The 17605-nt window shown below is 44.7% G+C and overlaps 1 protein-coding gene across 1 annotated transcript in view; it reads left to right on the forward strand.

Moving 5' to 3' along the window:
• Window positions 1-1708: 1708 nt before the first annotated feature.
• Window positions 1709-17605, forward strand: part of MAML3 (mastermind like transcriptional coactivator 3) — a 438906-nt gene continuing 423009 nt past the window's right edge. Inside the window, exon 1 of the mRNA XM_017873644.1 lies at window positions 1709-3015. Within this exon, the coding sequence (XP_017729133.1) occupies window positions 2557-3015 (459 nt within the window). The 5' untranslated portion in view covers window positions 1709-2556. The remainder of the gene's footprint in view (window positions 3016-17605) is intronic.

Below are 17605 nucleotides of genomic sequence, written 5' to 3' on the forward strand. Positions count from 1 at the left end.
CATATTTTCAGAATCTGAATGGGCTCATTTGGTACAGATCTAGTCCAGTTAAATTATCTGAGACTTGAAGAGGGGCAGTTTGATACAGAAATTTGTATATTAACTAAATAGCCTTCAGAAAAAGTATGACAACTTCAATGAAATATACACTCTCTTAAGTTGGTCTTACTACTTGGAGGTAGCCTCACACCATATTAAATATTTCACTGCCCATTTTACCATATATCCAGTGAATATTAAAAATATTGTTCACTATTTAGACCTGATTAATTGAAGAAAAATATAGCCTCTTATCGTTGACATTATGAGGTTAGAAATAGCATCCTATGCTAATCTGCAATGCCAAGAAATGAAGATGGTTTAAATCAGATCTCATGACTAATGCATAAGATCCAAAGTTCTTTTATTCCTGGCTATTTTAGAAAACTGGGGTGTATTTTTACCCTAAAAACTAATTCTTAAGATTTATTGAAATAATGCAAAATGACTTATAACATCTCACAATCAAGATTTATAGTTTACTGATTATTACAGAAATGATAATTTCCCCATCTTAATTTTAAAAAATATGTATATGCAATGGTTTAAGTCCATATTCAAGAATATTTGATCCTTAGTTGTTGTTATTTTTGTTTTTAGATAATATCAGGAAAGACAATGTGCTTTAATAAAATGGAAAGTTTAGATTGATTTCTGCATTTGCTGGTCCATTTTAATTGTACTTATTGTGAATTCATTGAAATGGAAAGAAATATATCCAGCAATAAAGTAGGCCTGTTATTTTTGCTTGTTTTTGTTTTGGTCATGACAAACTGTGAAATGCTGTGTTTTTTCTATAGTTCTAGTCCATGAAATCTGCAATCTTTCCACTTGATTTACGAAGGACCCTTAATTACTGCTGTCATTAGCACCTAGTGTTCAAAACAGTCTGTTTAAATGTACGGTTAGTCTCACCTCCAAGTCCCTGCTTGCTTTATTTTTTTCCAAGGGTAAGTAAAACAATAATTGACTTAGTAACAACAATCATTATGTACAGTGAATTAAATAATATTAAACATTTTTAAAGCCTATTTCCATTTATTTAGAATTTGGTATTTGTGTGTTCAGACTGGCCTAGACTTAGAACAAGTGTCCATAAGTAGCGCTGTTACTAGCGCAGACTTACTACTTGGGTTTTAAAAACAAGTCACTCATTTTCCTTTTTCTTTCCATATGGATAGGGATGACAGACAACTGCTGTAAAGCTTCAATGTTTCTGCCTGGTCATGCACATTTCTGCAATATAATGCATAAATGTATAACAACAACTTGGGATCGCTTGATAACCTCCCTTGGAATAAGGAAACCCAACCAGGCGCGTCCCCGCGCACCCGCGCGCGCGTACACAGACACACACACTCACACACGCTCTCACGCACACACACAGGTCAAAAGTTGATTTATTTCTGAGATCCCCTAGAATCTTTCTTCTCCCCGTTGCTAGCGGCTCTGGGCTTCTCGGCAGGGCGGTAGTGTGGTTGGGGGCGTGGGAGGGGCGCGGGGCGCCGAGGCGACGGAGGCGGGAGCCGGGTGCTGGTGCGTGCCGCGCCCGCTCCTGCCGGGTGAGAGTCCGGGCCGGGTTTTGCGCCGTGTCCGCGGTCTTGTCTCACGGCCTCCAGCCGCCGCCGCTGCCGTGTTTACTGAGCTCGCGCGTCCTGATATCACTCCGCTGGCATGGAGGAGGAGGAGGAGGTGGAGGAGCGAGAGGAGGAGGAGGAGGCGGCGGCGGCGGCGGCGAGCAGTTGATCATTGTGATGGTGGCAGGAGCAGCGGCGGCAGCGGCAGCCCAGCCGAGCGTTAGGTGCTGCTCTCCGCGCGGCGTTTTGCAAAGGACTTCACCGATCTACTTTTGCAGTCGCCTCGGACTGTCCATGTGTTTACTTCCCCCAGCCCGAGGATTCGATATCTAGGTTCCTGTGAAATGCAACTGAACAGCCAAAGTACTTTGAGAACACGGGGCGGCATAAACACCAAAACTTTTTTGTGGAAGGAAAATGCAATAAGCAGGCTTGCCGTTTTCCGATGCGGTGTGGAGTGAGTGTGTGTCGCGCGTGTCCGCACTGGAGGCATATGCTTGTGTGTGTACATGGGGTGTGTTTTTCGGTACGTAGGGAGAAAATGCTTGCCAACCACCGGAAATCTCCTGGAATTTATTAGAAAATAATGGATTATAAAAAGAAGGCAGGCGAGGAGCGGATCTCCCCTTGAGTTGCAACCCGATTTGCTGCTGGCTCAGTTTGTTGTGATTCTTTTTGTTGATAGGTGTCTGATGGTATTCCGATAACGTTCCCCCCTTTTCTTCCCCTCGAGCTTTTACAGTTTAAAAAAAGGAAACAAAAAACCACCCCAAAATCTCCCCCCCCTTTTTTTCGCCCCGTCGGGATCGCCGTTTCCATCCATGTGCTTGCGTCTCCCCCGCGTTCCACTTAAACTATTTTAATCCTTGGACCCAAGGAGGAGGCTGATAGGGGGGTGGATAAAAAAAGTTCTTCCAAAATAGTGTGCCCGGGGAGCAGGATGGGGGATTTCGCAGCCCCCGCTGCTGCCGCGAATGGCAGTAGTATTTGCATCAACAGTAGCCTGAACAGCAGCCTCGGCGGGGCCGGGATCGGTGTGAATAATACTCCCAATAGTACTCCCGCTGCTCCGAGTAGCAATCACCCGGCTGCCGGTGGCTGCGGCGGCTCCGGCGGCGGCTCGGCGGCCGTTCCCAAGCACAGCACCGTGGTGGAGCGGCTCCGCCAGCGCATCGAGGGCTGCCGGCGGCACCACGTCAACTGCGAGAACAGGTACCAGCAGGCTCAGGTGGAGCAGCTGGAGCTGGAGCGCCGGGACACCGTGAGCCTCTACCAGCGGACCCTGGAGCAGAGGGCCAAGAAATCGAGCGCCGGCACCGGCAAACAGCAGCACCCGAGCAAACCCCAGCAAGATGCGGAGGCTGCCTCGGCGGAGCAGAGGAACCACACGCTGATCATGGTGAGGGCGCACGGGCAGCGGGCTTGCGGCGCGCGTTGGGGGTTGTGGTGGTGGTGGCAGTGGGGGGCGCGTGGAGCTTCTTACATAGGGGTACAAGGGTCTGATTTGCACGGTGGGTGAGGTGGGCTGAAGCCGAAGGGTTAATGTCAACTTTTCTTAGGGAAAAAGCTGCCGTCGCCGCTACCTGTTAATCTGTCAAGGTTGTCAGATTTGGGGAGGAGGGGGCGAGAGGGGAGAAGCCAGTCACGACTGCGAGCGGCGGAGGGAGCCTAGAGGAGCCTCGAAGTGAGGTGCTGGAAAAGTTTCCCCCCTTCCCTTTCTTAGATACCGATTTGAAAGAGTGAACCCCTGAGTTGAAACCTTGCTCCTCCTCTGCGCCGCTTCCCACCCCACCTCTAGCCGCGCCGCCTCTCCTCCCCAGACCCGTCCCCCTACGCCCACCCCTCTGCACATCCGCTGGGTGCGTGGAGATATTGATGCTGTCGCAGATTCTGGGCGGGCACCAGGCCCTCAACCCCTAGGGGGAAGCGGGGAAGGAGAGCCTCTCGCCTCCTCTCCCCAGCTCACCCACTTTGGGCTGAGAAAGTCTGAGAGTTTTGTGAATGAACTTTGAAGTGGGTGAGAAACGAGCGAGGGTGGTTGCGCGCGGGGGTGCTCGAGGGAGCGCGCGCGGATGCGGGGCGCGGGTGCGCTCCGCTGGTTGCTCGAGACTTGGGGCCAGCCCGGCAGGTGGAGCGGCTGGGAGGGTTAAGAGGGGAGCGGCCTGGAGGGGGCGGGAGGGGAAAGCAACACCCAAGGTTTGCGCCAAGAGGCCCCACCATACAGCTTCGCTTGGGATTCTTTCCTTTTTTCCTTTTAAACTTGCTTGCACGGAGTCCTCCGCTTGGCTCCCCCCGCCCCACTGCCCGCCAACTTTGGGGGCCTGCCTAATAAGCCCAGAGCTGTGGAAGGTAGCAGGGAGGTAAAAGAGGCTTAAATGGCTGGGTGGGCGGGTTCGAGGTAGGATGAGCAGCCAATGGCTTAACTTCTCCAGGAGGAAGGGGCAGTTCCCACCCCCAAGCCGGAGGCTAGAATCCTTTCTCTTATCTCCCTTCTCCGGTTCTTTTGCTTTCCTTTCTGGGTGAGGGGAGGCCGGAAGCTTGGGAAAGGTGTCTGCGCCCCCTCCCCCACCGCGCCGCCCGGGTGCTGGGTGGGCCGGGCGACGGGAATCCTGGAGCGTGCCGGGGCCGCGCACCTTCGCCCGTTTCCCGTGCAGACCGCCCCGCGATCGGCGGCGCAGAGCCCGGCAGGGGCGGCCCTCCCGTCGTGCGGTTTAGAAATCGCACACGTTCCCGGTCTGTGAGTCCCCGGCGCCGGGGGTGGTGCCAGTGCTGCCGCGGGCTTTCGCCGGGCGCTCGGGCCGGTGCTCGGTGACAAAGAGTCGGCTTGGGGGAGGGGAGGCGACGCTGCAGCGCTCGCTCCCCACCTCCCCCCACCCCGCACGTGAAGAGGAACAATTTGTTTATCTTGGGCCTCAAGAATCCTTCCCTCCTCCCAGTTCTCCGAGGGCGCCCAACCCCTCCTCCCTCCCCTCCCAGGTCGGCGCGATCCTGCCCAGTCCCGCCGGCAGCACCTTCCCTCCTCCTCTTCCTCCCCCCCTTCCTCCTCCTCCAGCCCCTCTTGCCCGCCTTCTCCCTCCCTTTTGGAACGTGGCCGTGGGGGAGGGAGCGGGAGGCGCTTTGTCCGCCTCGCGGCCCAGCTCAGTCCCCGGGGCCGCCGGGCTGGGAGGGTTGCTGCGCCCCGTGGCCCTGCCCCTTCCATCGCGGCTGTCCCCGCCCCGCCGCGCCCCCCATGCCCCGCTCCCCTCCTCTCCCTTCCCCCTGCGGCTGAGGCTGCCCCGAGCGCGAAGAAGGGGCCGTCTCGGTTGGTTTTGAGGAAGAACGACAGTCCCGGAGTCGGGGGGAGGTTCTCGCTTTACAAACAGGAAGCCGAAAACCACTGACACACTGTAGCTTTTCTGATTGTAGCCGGAGGCGGGGCCGGTCCTGCATCTCGACTGTAGCTCCAGTCCCTTCTCCAACCTAGTTCTCTCCCAGCCCCAGCCCCCCTCGCGCCCGTCCACGGAGAAGGAGATTCATTTTGTGAACCTGAGTCTGAGAATTTAAGAGGAACTGAAGGTTTCATTCCTGCCCACCCCGCGTCCTCTTTTCGTGTGTTTGTACACCCCACGCGCATAGGTTGAGGAGAAGTTGGCTCCTTTCGGGAGGCTCCAAAATTCCCGTGCCACAGAATCTCTCACAACCTTTGGGGATCAAGGACTGCTGTGACGTTTACCTCGCCAGCTGGGCGACCCTGGAACAAAAGCCAGTGCCGTTTCCAGTGCCGGGTCTCTGGACACGGCAAGATGAGTAGCGTTTGCGACCAGAAAGTTTTGGTGTTTGGGTTCTGTTCTCTGGTTTCCGCCCTGGGAGATGGGTGGAGGGAGGGCTCGGGTGCGCGCGCCTGGGTTGTGATACACTCGCAGGTGGAAGCAAGCCCAGCCTCCTGACCTTACTGGGAAGAAGACAGCAAACCCAAGCCACAGCTTGCTTTTGAAAATGAAAAGATAATGCTTGCTTGAATAGAGACATCAGCTGTAGATTTCATAGTGAATCTCAGTTTAGCAAATTAGCAACAGATAGACTTGAAAGATGACTGCCTGAAAACAAAATTTTCTATCAGTTTTATGACAGTGATTTAGCCTGTTGATTAGACTTATGCATTAATAAATGCCAGAGCTATGTACAGAATAGGAGTGTATTTTAGCTTCAGCTGTTACACGTGCATCTCTCACTGGTATGTGTGATGAGTGTAATGGATGTAATGTAAGCCTTAACTCAAGCAGAGTTGCAAGTAAATTCTGTGTACCAAAAAAGAAAAAAAAAACCCACATACTCCACAAGTTATATTTCCTTTTAAAATAATTAGTTTAAAAAGTGACCTTGGCCTCTGAAATGAGAGTATTTTAGCAGTATGTATATGAGGTAAAATCTCAAAAATAGAGATTTAAAGAAAACGTTGCTCTTCATTTTCTTGAATTGACTGCTTTATTATAGTTGTACTCCAGTGAGGCACAGAACAATTAAATGTAGTTCTCAGATTGGGCGCTCTATTTGGAAAACCCTCAAAAAAAACAATGATCACCCACAGCCAGATAATAATAAGGTGATATAAAAATAAAGATGAATAGGATTCTTGACTAAAGTTTTATTGGTATTGTTTACCTTCTAAGGACCAGTATATCCAAAGTACTAAATAGCGATTAATTATCTTTCTGCCTTGCTTGGGTTAAGAAGGCAGTCTAATGAGGGCTTTGCCTCTTTTGATTTGTTTTCCTGTCTTACACATTTACAAGAGTGGGCATGAAAAACAACAAACAAAAAGCAGAGTGGGTGAGGGGTAAAATTTTTCCTTGGCTACAGGCTGCTGCAGAAGCGGCTGGGTTCTGTGTGGGTCCTCACCAACCCTGTTGATAGAGTAGGTGGCGCAGGCCTGGGTTTGAAGCTGCACTACCTAGGTATTAGGTCTGTTCTGAACATTAGTCAAATGATCCCACCCCAACCACCACCACTTTATTAACATAGAAGTTTTCTTCTTCCCCTCAAAAGACTTGGTGAAAACTATTGACTTCACCTGTCAGAGAGCTTCATTTGAAAATACATCTTTTAATTATTTGTGGTAACAAAAGGGGGCATTGTTTATTTGCTGTATTTGGAACTGAGGTCCTGGTTAAAATTTTAAGGTGAATTTCAATTGACAAGTTCATTTTCAAGCTGAGCAGGCACATCAAAAAGCATGACAGTGCATGCACAGTTTTCAAAATTTCAAAATGCTGATAGTCTTACTTGACCTAGATAAGACCCATATTGTTTTCATGACCTCTTCACTGTATTAGCACCATCGTAACTTTCAGAGTGTGCTTAATTTATATACAGCTTACAGACTGCATAAATCTATGTGACCCCTGTTCTGAAGAGCTTATCACATAATTCATAACATGCATTTGATAATAAATGCATTATTACTGAGTATTGGAGACAGCTATAGCCCGTCCAAAATGTTCCATCCATTCCTGGAATAGATTCAGGAAATGTCAACATATTAGTCCACTGCTAAATCTCCTTATACATGAATCTGGCTTCCCGTTTCTTACCCTGTTGAAGGTAAATTACTGGCTCTATCAATTTTTTTGGCAAGCTCCTATTACCAGGCTATTTCTACATCTTCCCTATGATAACCTTTTCTTCAGCTTCTCCTGTTCTGCCGCTAGCATGGGTAACAGGATAGACTGTCTTTCAGAAAGCTTTCCATTACCCAACACAGTGTGCCTTAAGTTTGTGGAAAACTTTTTGAAATTTCATTTTTTCTGTCCTTCACATGCATTTTTTTTCTTTTAATTCTCAAGAAGCATTTTTTTAAGCTCCAATACATATTTAATTCTGTTATGTTCTTTGGTTGTGGTACATTTTAGTACTGGGCAGCTAGTCGTCAGAAAAGTAGAAGCAGAGTTAGTTAACCATTAATCATAATCTACAAAATCCTCTTCAAGCTGGGTTCCTTCCCAAGGAAAGCCAAGTTTTCAGGAAGCTAGTATGCATGATACTTTCTATCCTGTCTCATTAGAATTATAAGGGCAAGCTTTAGAATCTTTTTCAGGTTTTCTGCCACCTGATAGGAGAAAAATGGTCAGTCCTGGTACATAGTTTACTGACATCTCTGGAAGAAGAAAGATGAGGAATTTAAACATTAAAATAGAGTTATATAGAGTTATTTTCTGAATATTGCTGTGAGACTAATAGCCAACTGTTGGTAAAGAGGTTTTCCTGCCCATTTGGTTGAGATAGGAATAAGGTATTTCTCTCTCTCATGCATGCATGTACGCGCGTGCACGCACGCACACACACTCTCACACGTTCACTCATTCACTTACCCTGGTGAGGGTGCCAGACAAGGGATCTCGTGTAAGAACCTGTTTTGCATGTTACATAGTAATTCTTGGATACATTTGAAGTACTTGTGTGATTACTGTTCCCTGTTTGTTAAGTAACAGTCCTGTCTTATACTCTTGAGCTTAAAAGGCGAAATTCTGTTGTCTTTTTCCACATTACCCATCTTGGAGAACTGTGAAACCAATCAATTAGACATCAGACTCTTATAAAGAGGAACATATTTAAAACTCACTGTCAAGATTTTCATAGTGTCTACCTTTTAAGTCTCCCAAATAGCTTTATATTTTTCACTCTATTATTCAAAGGCTGATTATTGAGTTTTCAGATCCTCTGGCTGCTTGCTTTCTTTTTCCTTCCCCCACCTGCTGCCAACCTTTTGGTCTTTTCAGTGATCTTTAACACCTTTATCAAAGAGTGGGAAGAAGCAATAAGAAGAGAAAAAATTTAATTTTGGTGCTCCTGACTCTCAGAACTAATGAAACAATCGGATACAATACCATTTTGGATTTAATATGGATTTGCCTTTATTCTTCCTTAGCACAAATAATAAAGACTGAGTTTCTAATTTCATTCATTCATTCAGCAGCATTGGTACATTGTCTGTAGTGCTTCATGGAAGTTAAAATGCTAAATCACGCTCTTGCATCCAAGACTTTGACAATGTATATTCTCTGTAGATTTTCAGTATTATGCTAGCCACATTAAAAGGGATAACAATTTTTTTTTTTTTTGAGATGGAGTCTTGCTCTGTCGTCAGGCTGGAGTGAAGTGGTACAATCTCAGCTCACTGCAAACTCTGCCTCCTGTGTTCAGTTGATTCCCCTGCCTCGGCCTCCCCCGAGCAGATGGAACTACAGGCATGTACCACCATGCCCTGCTAGTTTTTTGTATTTTAGTAAAGACGATGTTTCACCATGTTGGCCAAGATGGTGTCGATCTCCTGACCTTTTGATCCACCCGCCTCAGCCTCCCAAAGTGCTGGGATTACAGGCGTGAGCCACCACACCCGGCCAAATTTTTAAAAATCAATATAGTCATTGGTGCTAATGACAGCAGTTTCAGGCTTCAAGGGTGTTATATCACCTTTCCATGATTTTTAAGGAAAACATAATATGCTTTACTTTCCTGTTGTTTCAAACCAATTTGACATTAGTATCTGCAAAATAAGTTAATTTGCAGATGACTGCTCCAAAATTACAGGATCCCCCCACAAATTAAATTTTTATTACAAATACAGCCAGCTTTCCAGATTCCAAAAATTCACTATTCAGTTTTGTGAGTTGCAAATGTAGCTTCTGAAAAATCAGCTGTCACCAATAACTGATTAATTTAGTTTAATTTTTTTGTTATTGTTTAAATCTAAGAAATTTTAAAGAACAAAAGAAATAGGGTTAGATAAAATTACTCAGAAAATGGAGTTGAGGGCCTGCTGTATAATAAGTACTTAAAAATCATGGGGTTCCATTCAGTGGATCAGAGAAGGAGCACACTTTTTTAAAAGTCTACTTGGCAATTCCATCTGTGAAACAGTGGAGGGGTTTTTGAGTTCCTTTCTCCATTGGGGAGAGAAGAACAGCATTCAGCATTTTTTGAGGGTCACACGCACACATGGATAGGAGCAGGAAATTACGACTATGGCAAGCTGTGCATTCTTGGAGGAATTTAATAAAAAAATCTCAAAAGGTGGCTGGGCATGGTGGCTCATGCCTGTAATCCCAGCACTATGGGAGACTGAGATGGGTGAATCAGTTGAGGTCAGGAGTTCAAGACCGGCCTGACCAACATGGTGAAACCCCATCTCTACTAAAATACAAAAATTAGTTGGGCGTGGTGGCACACGCCTGTAATCCCAGCTACTTGAGAGGTGAGAGGCTGAGGCAGGAGAATTGCTTGAACATGGGAAGTGGAGGTTGCAGTGAGCCGAGATTGTGCCATTGCACTCCAGCCTGGGCAACAAGAGTGAAACTCCTCAAAAAAAAAAAAAAAACAAAAACGCTGGGCGCAGTGGCTCACGCCTGTAATCCCAGCACTTTGGGAGGCCGAGAGGGCGGATCACGAGGTCAGGAGTTCGAGGTGAGCCTGACCAACAGGGTGAAACCCCATCTCTACTAAAAGTACAAAAATTAGCCGGGTGTGGTGGCGCATGTCTATAATCCCAGCTACTTGGGAGGCTGAGGCAGGAGAATTGCTTGAACCAGGGTGGTGGAGTTTGCAGTGAGCTGAGATCGTGCCACTGAACTCCAGCCTGGTGACAGAGCGAGATCCCGTCTCAAAAAAACAAAACAAAACAAATCTCAAAAGGCTTGTAGTACTTCCTCTGACATAAAGAAAGTGATTCCGCACGAATAATTTAGGCACCTTTTGATTATATTGGACTTCCCATTGGTTGGAAATAACCTTTATGCTGAAGTAGAACCTTTTAAAATGCTAATAACTAACATTCATCCCCCTTTCGCAATGGCTTAACAACTGTAGCAAACTTAAGTGAAATACTTAGTTTTTAACTACGAACTTTCAGAATTTTCCTAACTCCTTTTATCTCCATCCTGTTGAGTAGAATCTGGTTGTGTATCGTTTCATGTTTATGGACCCTCCAGCCCTCAACTGTTAACAGCGTTTACTTCCATGGGTAAAGGAGGTTATTAGGTTACATTGCTGTGTATCTCTTCTTCCCTTTCCCAACATCTTTCTCCACCTCCAGAGTACGTCTGGACAGGGGCTTCTATCCCTTCAAAGGAAAAGGCCGAAGTGCTCTAAGTCTGTTTGTGTAGATTCAACCTGGGTTGCAACTGTGACTCAAAAGGATCGCACAGCTCTGAAAGACATGCTCTGCTTGTGCCCTTTATTCTCACTCTGGTTGGTTATTTTTCTTTCTTTGTTTGTTAGATGCTGAAAGTAGCTCAGTGACTGAGAGTGAATCTAAAAGGCTGGGTACCCAGTAAAGGGCTTGAACCAGTGGTAAGGTAGGAGAGGCAAAAAGGGATGAGCATTTTGGAGGCATCACCTAGAGTGGATATCAGGGTAGAGAGACGTGTGAGAGAATGTGTGGATAAACAGACTATATGTTGGTGCTTTGGGAGTTTACAGAAGTAAAGCATGCTTTTAGTAACCTATTCTGAACTTGGAGAACTTACTGAAACTCAAATATATATTTTTAAGAGCTAATGGCTATATTGTTTGTACCTGGAAAACAAATCATGTTCCTGAAATATTTCTGTGCTCTCTTAAATTATTACTACTGCTATGTGAATGGATTTACTATAGGATTCCTTTAATTCTTTTTTTTTTTGGTCTTGCTTTTTTTCCGGAGACAGGGTCTCACTCTGTCACCCAGGCTGTAGTGCAGTGGCACGATCTACTTCCCATGTTCAGGCAGTTCCCCTGCCGCAGCCTCCCAAGTAGCTGGGACTACAGGTGCTCTCCACCACTTCCGGCAAATTTTTTGTATTTTTGGTAGAGATGGGTTTTTGCTGTGTTTCCCAGGCTGGTCTCGAACTCCTGAGCTCAGGCAATCTGCCTGTCTCGGCCTTCCAGAGTGTTGGGATTACAGGCATGAGCCACTGAGCCTGGCCTTAATTCATTGATTATTAACTGGTAGAGGTTTGGGCCTACCCCAGGAATATTTGGCAATGCAGGGAGACATTTTTGGTTGTCACAGCTGGAGGGCTGCTGCAGGTGTCCAGAAGGTAGGGGTAGAGGTGGGTAGAAGGAAGGGATTCTACTAATATCCTACAAGAGATTACACCCATAACAGAGGGTTACCTGATCCAAAATATTGCTGCTGATGAGGGGCCCTGCTGTAAACAAAGAGCTCTCCTGGAGTTTTGAAAATATGAAAGAAGATGGGTTTACACATGTGGCATTACTCTCAGCTTTTTGAAAACACTCATTACTTGAAGAGTGGAGAGAGGCAGAGGTGCAGCGATGAGGTGAAGGATGCCTGGGAAGAAGTTAGAGGACTGCTGTGTTGCATGGCAGCGCCATCCTAGCTGGCCATGTGGTATGATGTTCTGACTGTTTACTTCATGATTGTTATCTCTTCTTGCCTGTCAGAAAGGTGAACAGTTGTCTTTTTTTGAGACGGAGTCTTGCTCTGTCACCGAGGCTAGAATGCAGTGGCGTGATCTCAGCTCACTGCAACCTCCACCTCCCGTGTTGAAGCGATTCTCCTGCCTCAGCCTCCCGAGTAGTTGGGATTATAGGCATGCGCTATCACGCCTGGCTAATTTTTGTATTTTTAGTAGAGATGAGGTTTCGCCATGTTGGTCAGGCTGGTTTTGAACTCCTGACCTCGTGATCTGCCTGCCTTGGCCTTCCAAAGTGCTGGGATTACAGGTGTGAGTCACCACGCCTGGCCAGTTGTCATTCTTTTTACCTCACAGAGTCATTGATCAAACGAGTTAGTATATGTAAAAGTCCTGAACACCTTATGGTGCTGCACAAATGCTAGGCATGTTTTAATGAATTACTTTCATTTCACTTAGTTGTTGCCTTCTGCCCAAATGCAGACTTCAAGTTGAGTGATTTGAGGCTGATTTCACTCGTGCACAAGCCAACGTCTCCTGAACGTGTGCTGAACAACTGCTGCACATTGGCCACTGTTTTAGCCACTGGGGATGCAGTGGTGAACAGGATGTCCTTGTTCTCAGTGGGACTGCAGCAGGACATAGTTTCACATTTCAAATTAGTTTTATGAAATGGTATTTGTTGTCTTATTAGACATGTAAATGGAAACACTTAAAAAAACTTTAATATTTAGGAAAATCCTAAGGGCGTTAGATGGCTTTATATCTTCTTGCAAGCATTGCTTTCTGTAACAAAATTCATTTCAAATAAAACTGTGCAGAGGAGAGGATTAGTTGGTGTGGTGGGGAATAAGATTAAAGTATGGTATAGTTATTAAAAATGAGGCAGATTGTCTTTCTTTCCCCCCTTGTCTTTGGGACTAGGTGACACTTGTAGCACCACAATCATGGCTTGACGTTGAGCTTTTAGAGGAAACTAGACAAAGAGGAGAACATTTAGAAAGAAGCATGCAGGAAGGTGCAAAGTCTTGAAACAATGTCACAGGAAGAACAGTTGGAAGACCTGGAGGTGTTTAGTCTGATTTAGGGGGTGATAGGATTGCTTTCTTAAAATATTTGAAGGACTGTCACTTGAAGAAGGGATTAGATGTGCTCTGTATGGCCTCAAGGGGATAAATTTAAGATCTTTGGTTGACAGTTATTAGGATCCAGGTTGTGGTTTAATAGATATATTTAAAAAGACAATCTTATGAAAATTTAAGCTGTTCAAAGACGAAATAGGCTGCTTTGCTGAGTAGAACTGTCCCAGCAAAAGTTGTTCATTTGGCTGGAACATTGGAGAGGGATTGGGACTTTGTCTATTCATTATTATATTTCCATGACTTGAAAGGACCTACCTGTACATAGGAGGAACTCTAAATTTAATTTGTTGAATAAATTACTAAATAAAATAAATAGGTTAAGAAGTGACTTAATTCCTCCCTTCAATGTTATTTCCTTTCTCAGAAGTAACTACAGCCTGGAATCTTTCTCCAGACCCTCTTCTATTCACTTACACATATATTATATATTGTACATATTGTACATAATCACATATTCATTTTTTCCTACATAAATGGAATCATATTATGTATACTTGTCTGAAATAGTTTTTTCTCTTTCATATATTTTAGAGAGCCCATCCAAGTTGGTACATATAGATCCTCAACTCATTCTTTTTAACTGCTATATAGCATTCCATATTATGACCATTTCATAATTTATTGAATGATTCTCTATTGATAGATACTTTAGTGGTTTCTTGTTTTTTGCCAAATAAATGTTTCTGTAATGAACATCCTTATCCATATATCCTTATACATATGTGAGCATTTCTGTGGCACAGATTTAGGGTTCTTTCTATAGATATAATATGTGTAAAGAGAAAAATGTTGGTGGAAAAATCTCTTAATCTAATACGGTTTAATATAGCACCTGAATCTTATTACAGCCCATTTTAGGGCAAATGATAATTATGTCTCCTTAACAATATGGCTTAAAACAGTATCAACTCTAGTAACTGGTGTTGGTCTTTGCACAGAACACTACTAGTTTTTAAAGGATGTGTATTTGGCAAATAACACATAGGATTGACATTCCTTTTTCTCAGCTGGCCCTTAAAGAGGTTTTACTGAAGGAGGAACCTGCTCAACCAGGTCCTGCTCATTCTGTGAAAGTGGGAAATTCACTTCCTTGAACAAGTTTGTGGTTCTTTTTACCTTTCCTGAGCTTTGTGTTTCATAAGCGTGATTATATGGCTTTATTTGCAAAATGTATTTCAGTGGGTGATACAGTACCTGGGGTGTTCATGGGTGCAGATTGGAGTGGTCATAAAAATCTCAGGTCTGTGAGTTGCCACTTCCTACAGATTAAATTACCCTGACTAATCCAGTCATCTGTGTAACACGGTAATAACAACCTGCTGACCTGGCCAACTGTAGAAAATGCATCAAAATGACTTGCTTCGACAGGCACCTTATAGCATTTGTTTAGACAGTGAGAAGTGCTATCAGTTTTCATTATAAACAGGTGCTGCAGTGGTCTGACTGCCCTTCATCAGAGTTCTTAGTTGTTTTGCTTTCCCTTTGGCATAGCAGCTCCCCTACACTGAGATAATAATAATTATCGTCTATATTTTTATAATAGCTGGAGCAACCTGGCTCCAGAATCTGTGCTCTTGGTTACTACATTTTTCTGCCTTCACCTGACTGCAGTGTTTCTTCTTGGAAAGGTTGTCTGAGCAACTGCATTTTCTAAATAGCTGTGTTTTCCCAAAGAGCAGTTCTCATCTATTTGACTTTCCTTTATTGGTCTGAACAGGAGCCACAGTTCAGGGACATGGTAGTGCTGGTTCTTGCCAGGCCGTGCTGTTTTATGATGAGGTCCCCAACTTTGCTGTCTCCTGGTCTCACATACCTCTGGCCTTGAGTGTTTCTCCTCTCCCCATCTCCTTTCCCACCACGTCATGTTCTACCTTTGTGACAGTGACAATAGGACCTGGAACCTTGTACAAGGTGCATGTGGCAATGATTTGACCCAGAGAGATAAACCAAGGGTGGGAATGTACGTGATCCGGGGCCTAAACATTATATGTCATTCTCTACCAAATGATTCCAATAAACTAAGTATTATGCTTCAATTTAAAATCTAGATTTGGTTTAGGCATTTTTTTTGCCATTTAGCTGGGCCCATAGCATCTTATTGCTTCCTTCTTTATTCTGAACCTTTGGCTAGCTAAGTTAATGCAGCTATGTGCTCACTATAAGCTTTAGGGAAGGGGGCTTCCTCATTCCCAAGATAGCTAGGTGCCTTCTGTTTCAGTGGCTTAAATAGCAAAAGTTGGTTATGTACATACAACAAAAAACTTCTCTCTTAATCTTGCACCTAGGCCATCCAATATGATAAATTAAGAGATTCTATTTTTATTTCTTTTATTTTTTGAGATGGAGTCTCACCCTGTTACCCAGGCTGGAGTGCAGTGGCACGATCTTCGCTCACTACAACCTCTGCCTCCTGGGTTCAAGCAATTCTCCTGCCTCAGCCTTCTGAGTAGCTGGGACTACAGGTGCATGCCACCATGCCTGGCTAATTTTTTTGTATTTTTAGTAGGGACGGGGTTTCACCATACTGGCCAGGCTGGTCTCGAACTCCTGACCTCATGATCCACTTGCCTTGGCCTCCCAAAGTGCTGGGATTCCAGGCATGAGCCACCGTGCCCGGCCCCAAATAAAGAGATTCTTAAGGGTGCTGCTCTGGTCGTGCAATAAAATTTCAACCTGTAACTTTTCCTTAATTATTTAGTTTAGCTACTCTACTGTCCCTCTGAGGAGTGCCATCTTATTTTTTGTGTGTTTGCCTCTAGTATTTCATGGTTCTATTTCTTTTATTTCTAGCACTAGTATGTTTTCTTTCAAGGATGACTTTCACCTATATGCAAGGTAGGCAACTGTCGTGCATTTTGCATGAAGTACAACACTTCTCTTTTTATTGATTATAGATAAATGGTTATCTAAATGTTTTGAATGTTAGTTATTTCATAGCTATCTGACTATAACAACTATTAGATAAAAACTCTTTTCCAAAGACTATTGAGATTACAGCTGTTGCAATAAACATCTAATTTCTAATTCCTTTGGAAAACATTTTATTTTTATTTGAAAGAGTCCAGAGATGATTTATAATAGGTAATAAATGACTAAAATCAAATCTTAACCTTATTATGGATTTTGTTGTTGTTGTTAAGAGATAGGGTCTCACTTTGTTGCCCAGGCTGGTCTCTAACCCCTGCTTTAAACTGTCCTCCTGCCTTAGACGCCTAAAGTGCTGGGATGATAGGCATGAGCCACTGTGCCCGCTGGATTTTTGTTCTTAATATAACTCAAAAAGTGAGTGTTTCAGACCGTTTCTTTAAAGAAAATGTGGCAGTTTCAAGGCTATTCCAGCTTGGGCAACAGGGTAAGACTCTGACTCAAAAAAAAAAAAAAAGAAGACACAGGGGCTTGCTCTGTCACTCAGGCTGGAGTGCAGTGGCACCTCTTAGCTCACTGCAGCCTCCAACTCCTGGGCTCAAGGGATTCTCCTGCTTCAGCCTCCTCAGTAGCTGGGACTACAGATGTGTGCCACCATGCCTGGCTAATTTTTAAAATTTTTTGTAGAGATGGTTTCTCACTATGTTGCCCAGGCTGGTCTCAAACACCTGACCTCAAGTGATCCTCCTGCCTTGGCCTCTCAAAGTGTTGGAATTACAGGCATGGGCCACAGTGCCTGGCCTAAAGGCTAATTTTGACAGAATAGCCAAATAGCCATATGAATTTATAAATAGGAGTATCTTGTTAACATATACGCAAAGAAGTTTGACATATGTCAGAATTCAACAAATTTTGTGGATACCAAGTCAAAGAAGATAGGAAATTTTCATTGTTTAGTCTTGAATTTTGGCTTCAGGATGCCTTAGTGATAATACTGCCAGAGTCCCCAACTGGGGCACACCATAACGTTCCCTTCCTATGCTGCCATCTTCTGTTCCTGGCTCCTTTTGTCCCCAGTTCTAATCCACTGTGGGATTTCAGTCCATCCTTTCCCCTCTCTCACTGGGGACAGTGTGTGGCGACAGCAGTGGACTCCTTGGCCAAGCATGCAGGTGGCATTTGTCTTTAATCACTGAACGTATTTCCTCACGGTGGTGTGTGCAGATCAGCACCCCATGGGTTGTAACATCCTCTTACTATTCCCATCCTGCGGTAGCCCTCTGCCCGGAGATTCTCTGATGTTTGGTAAACAGAGGTGGTTTATATAAAGAAGCAGCTCTCTCCGTTTAGAAGTTGTTATGGCTAAATGGTTGAAAATGTATTTTGCAGTTTAACTAGGAATTCTTAAATGGTTTGCAGCTGCTATTGGATTTTTCACGTTCATTTTCTTCAATGAAGCATGGAGACAATGATTTTAGATTTGGATTTCATGCTGCTTAATTCTTAGAACCTATTGAAGGAATGTTTGAAAAAGTTGTTAGTGAAAACTGTAAATAACCACACTCAAAAATACTTCTGGCAAGCTGTATTT

Source organism: Rhinopithecus bieti, unplaced genomic scaffold (assembly GCF_001698545.2).
Source record: "Rhinopithecus bieti isolate Rb0 unplaced genomic scaffold, ASM169854v2 scaffold_7985, whole genome shotgun sequence".
Taxonomy (NCBI): domain Eukaryota; kingdom Metazoa; phylum Chordata; class Mammalia; order Primates; family Cercopithecidae; genus Rhinopithecus; species Rhinopithecus bieti.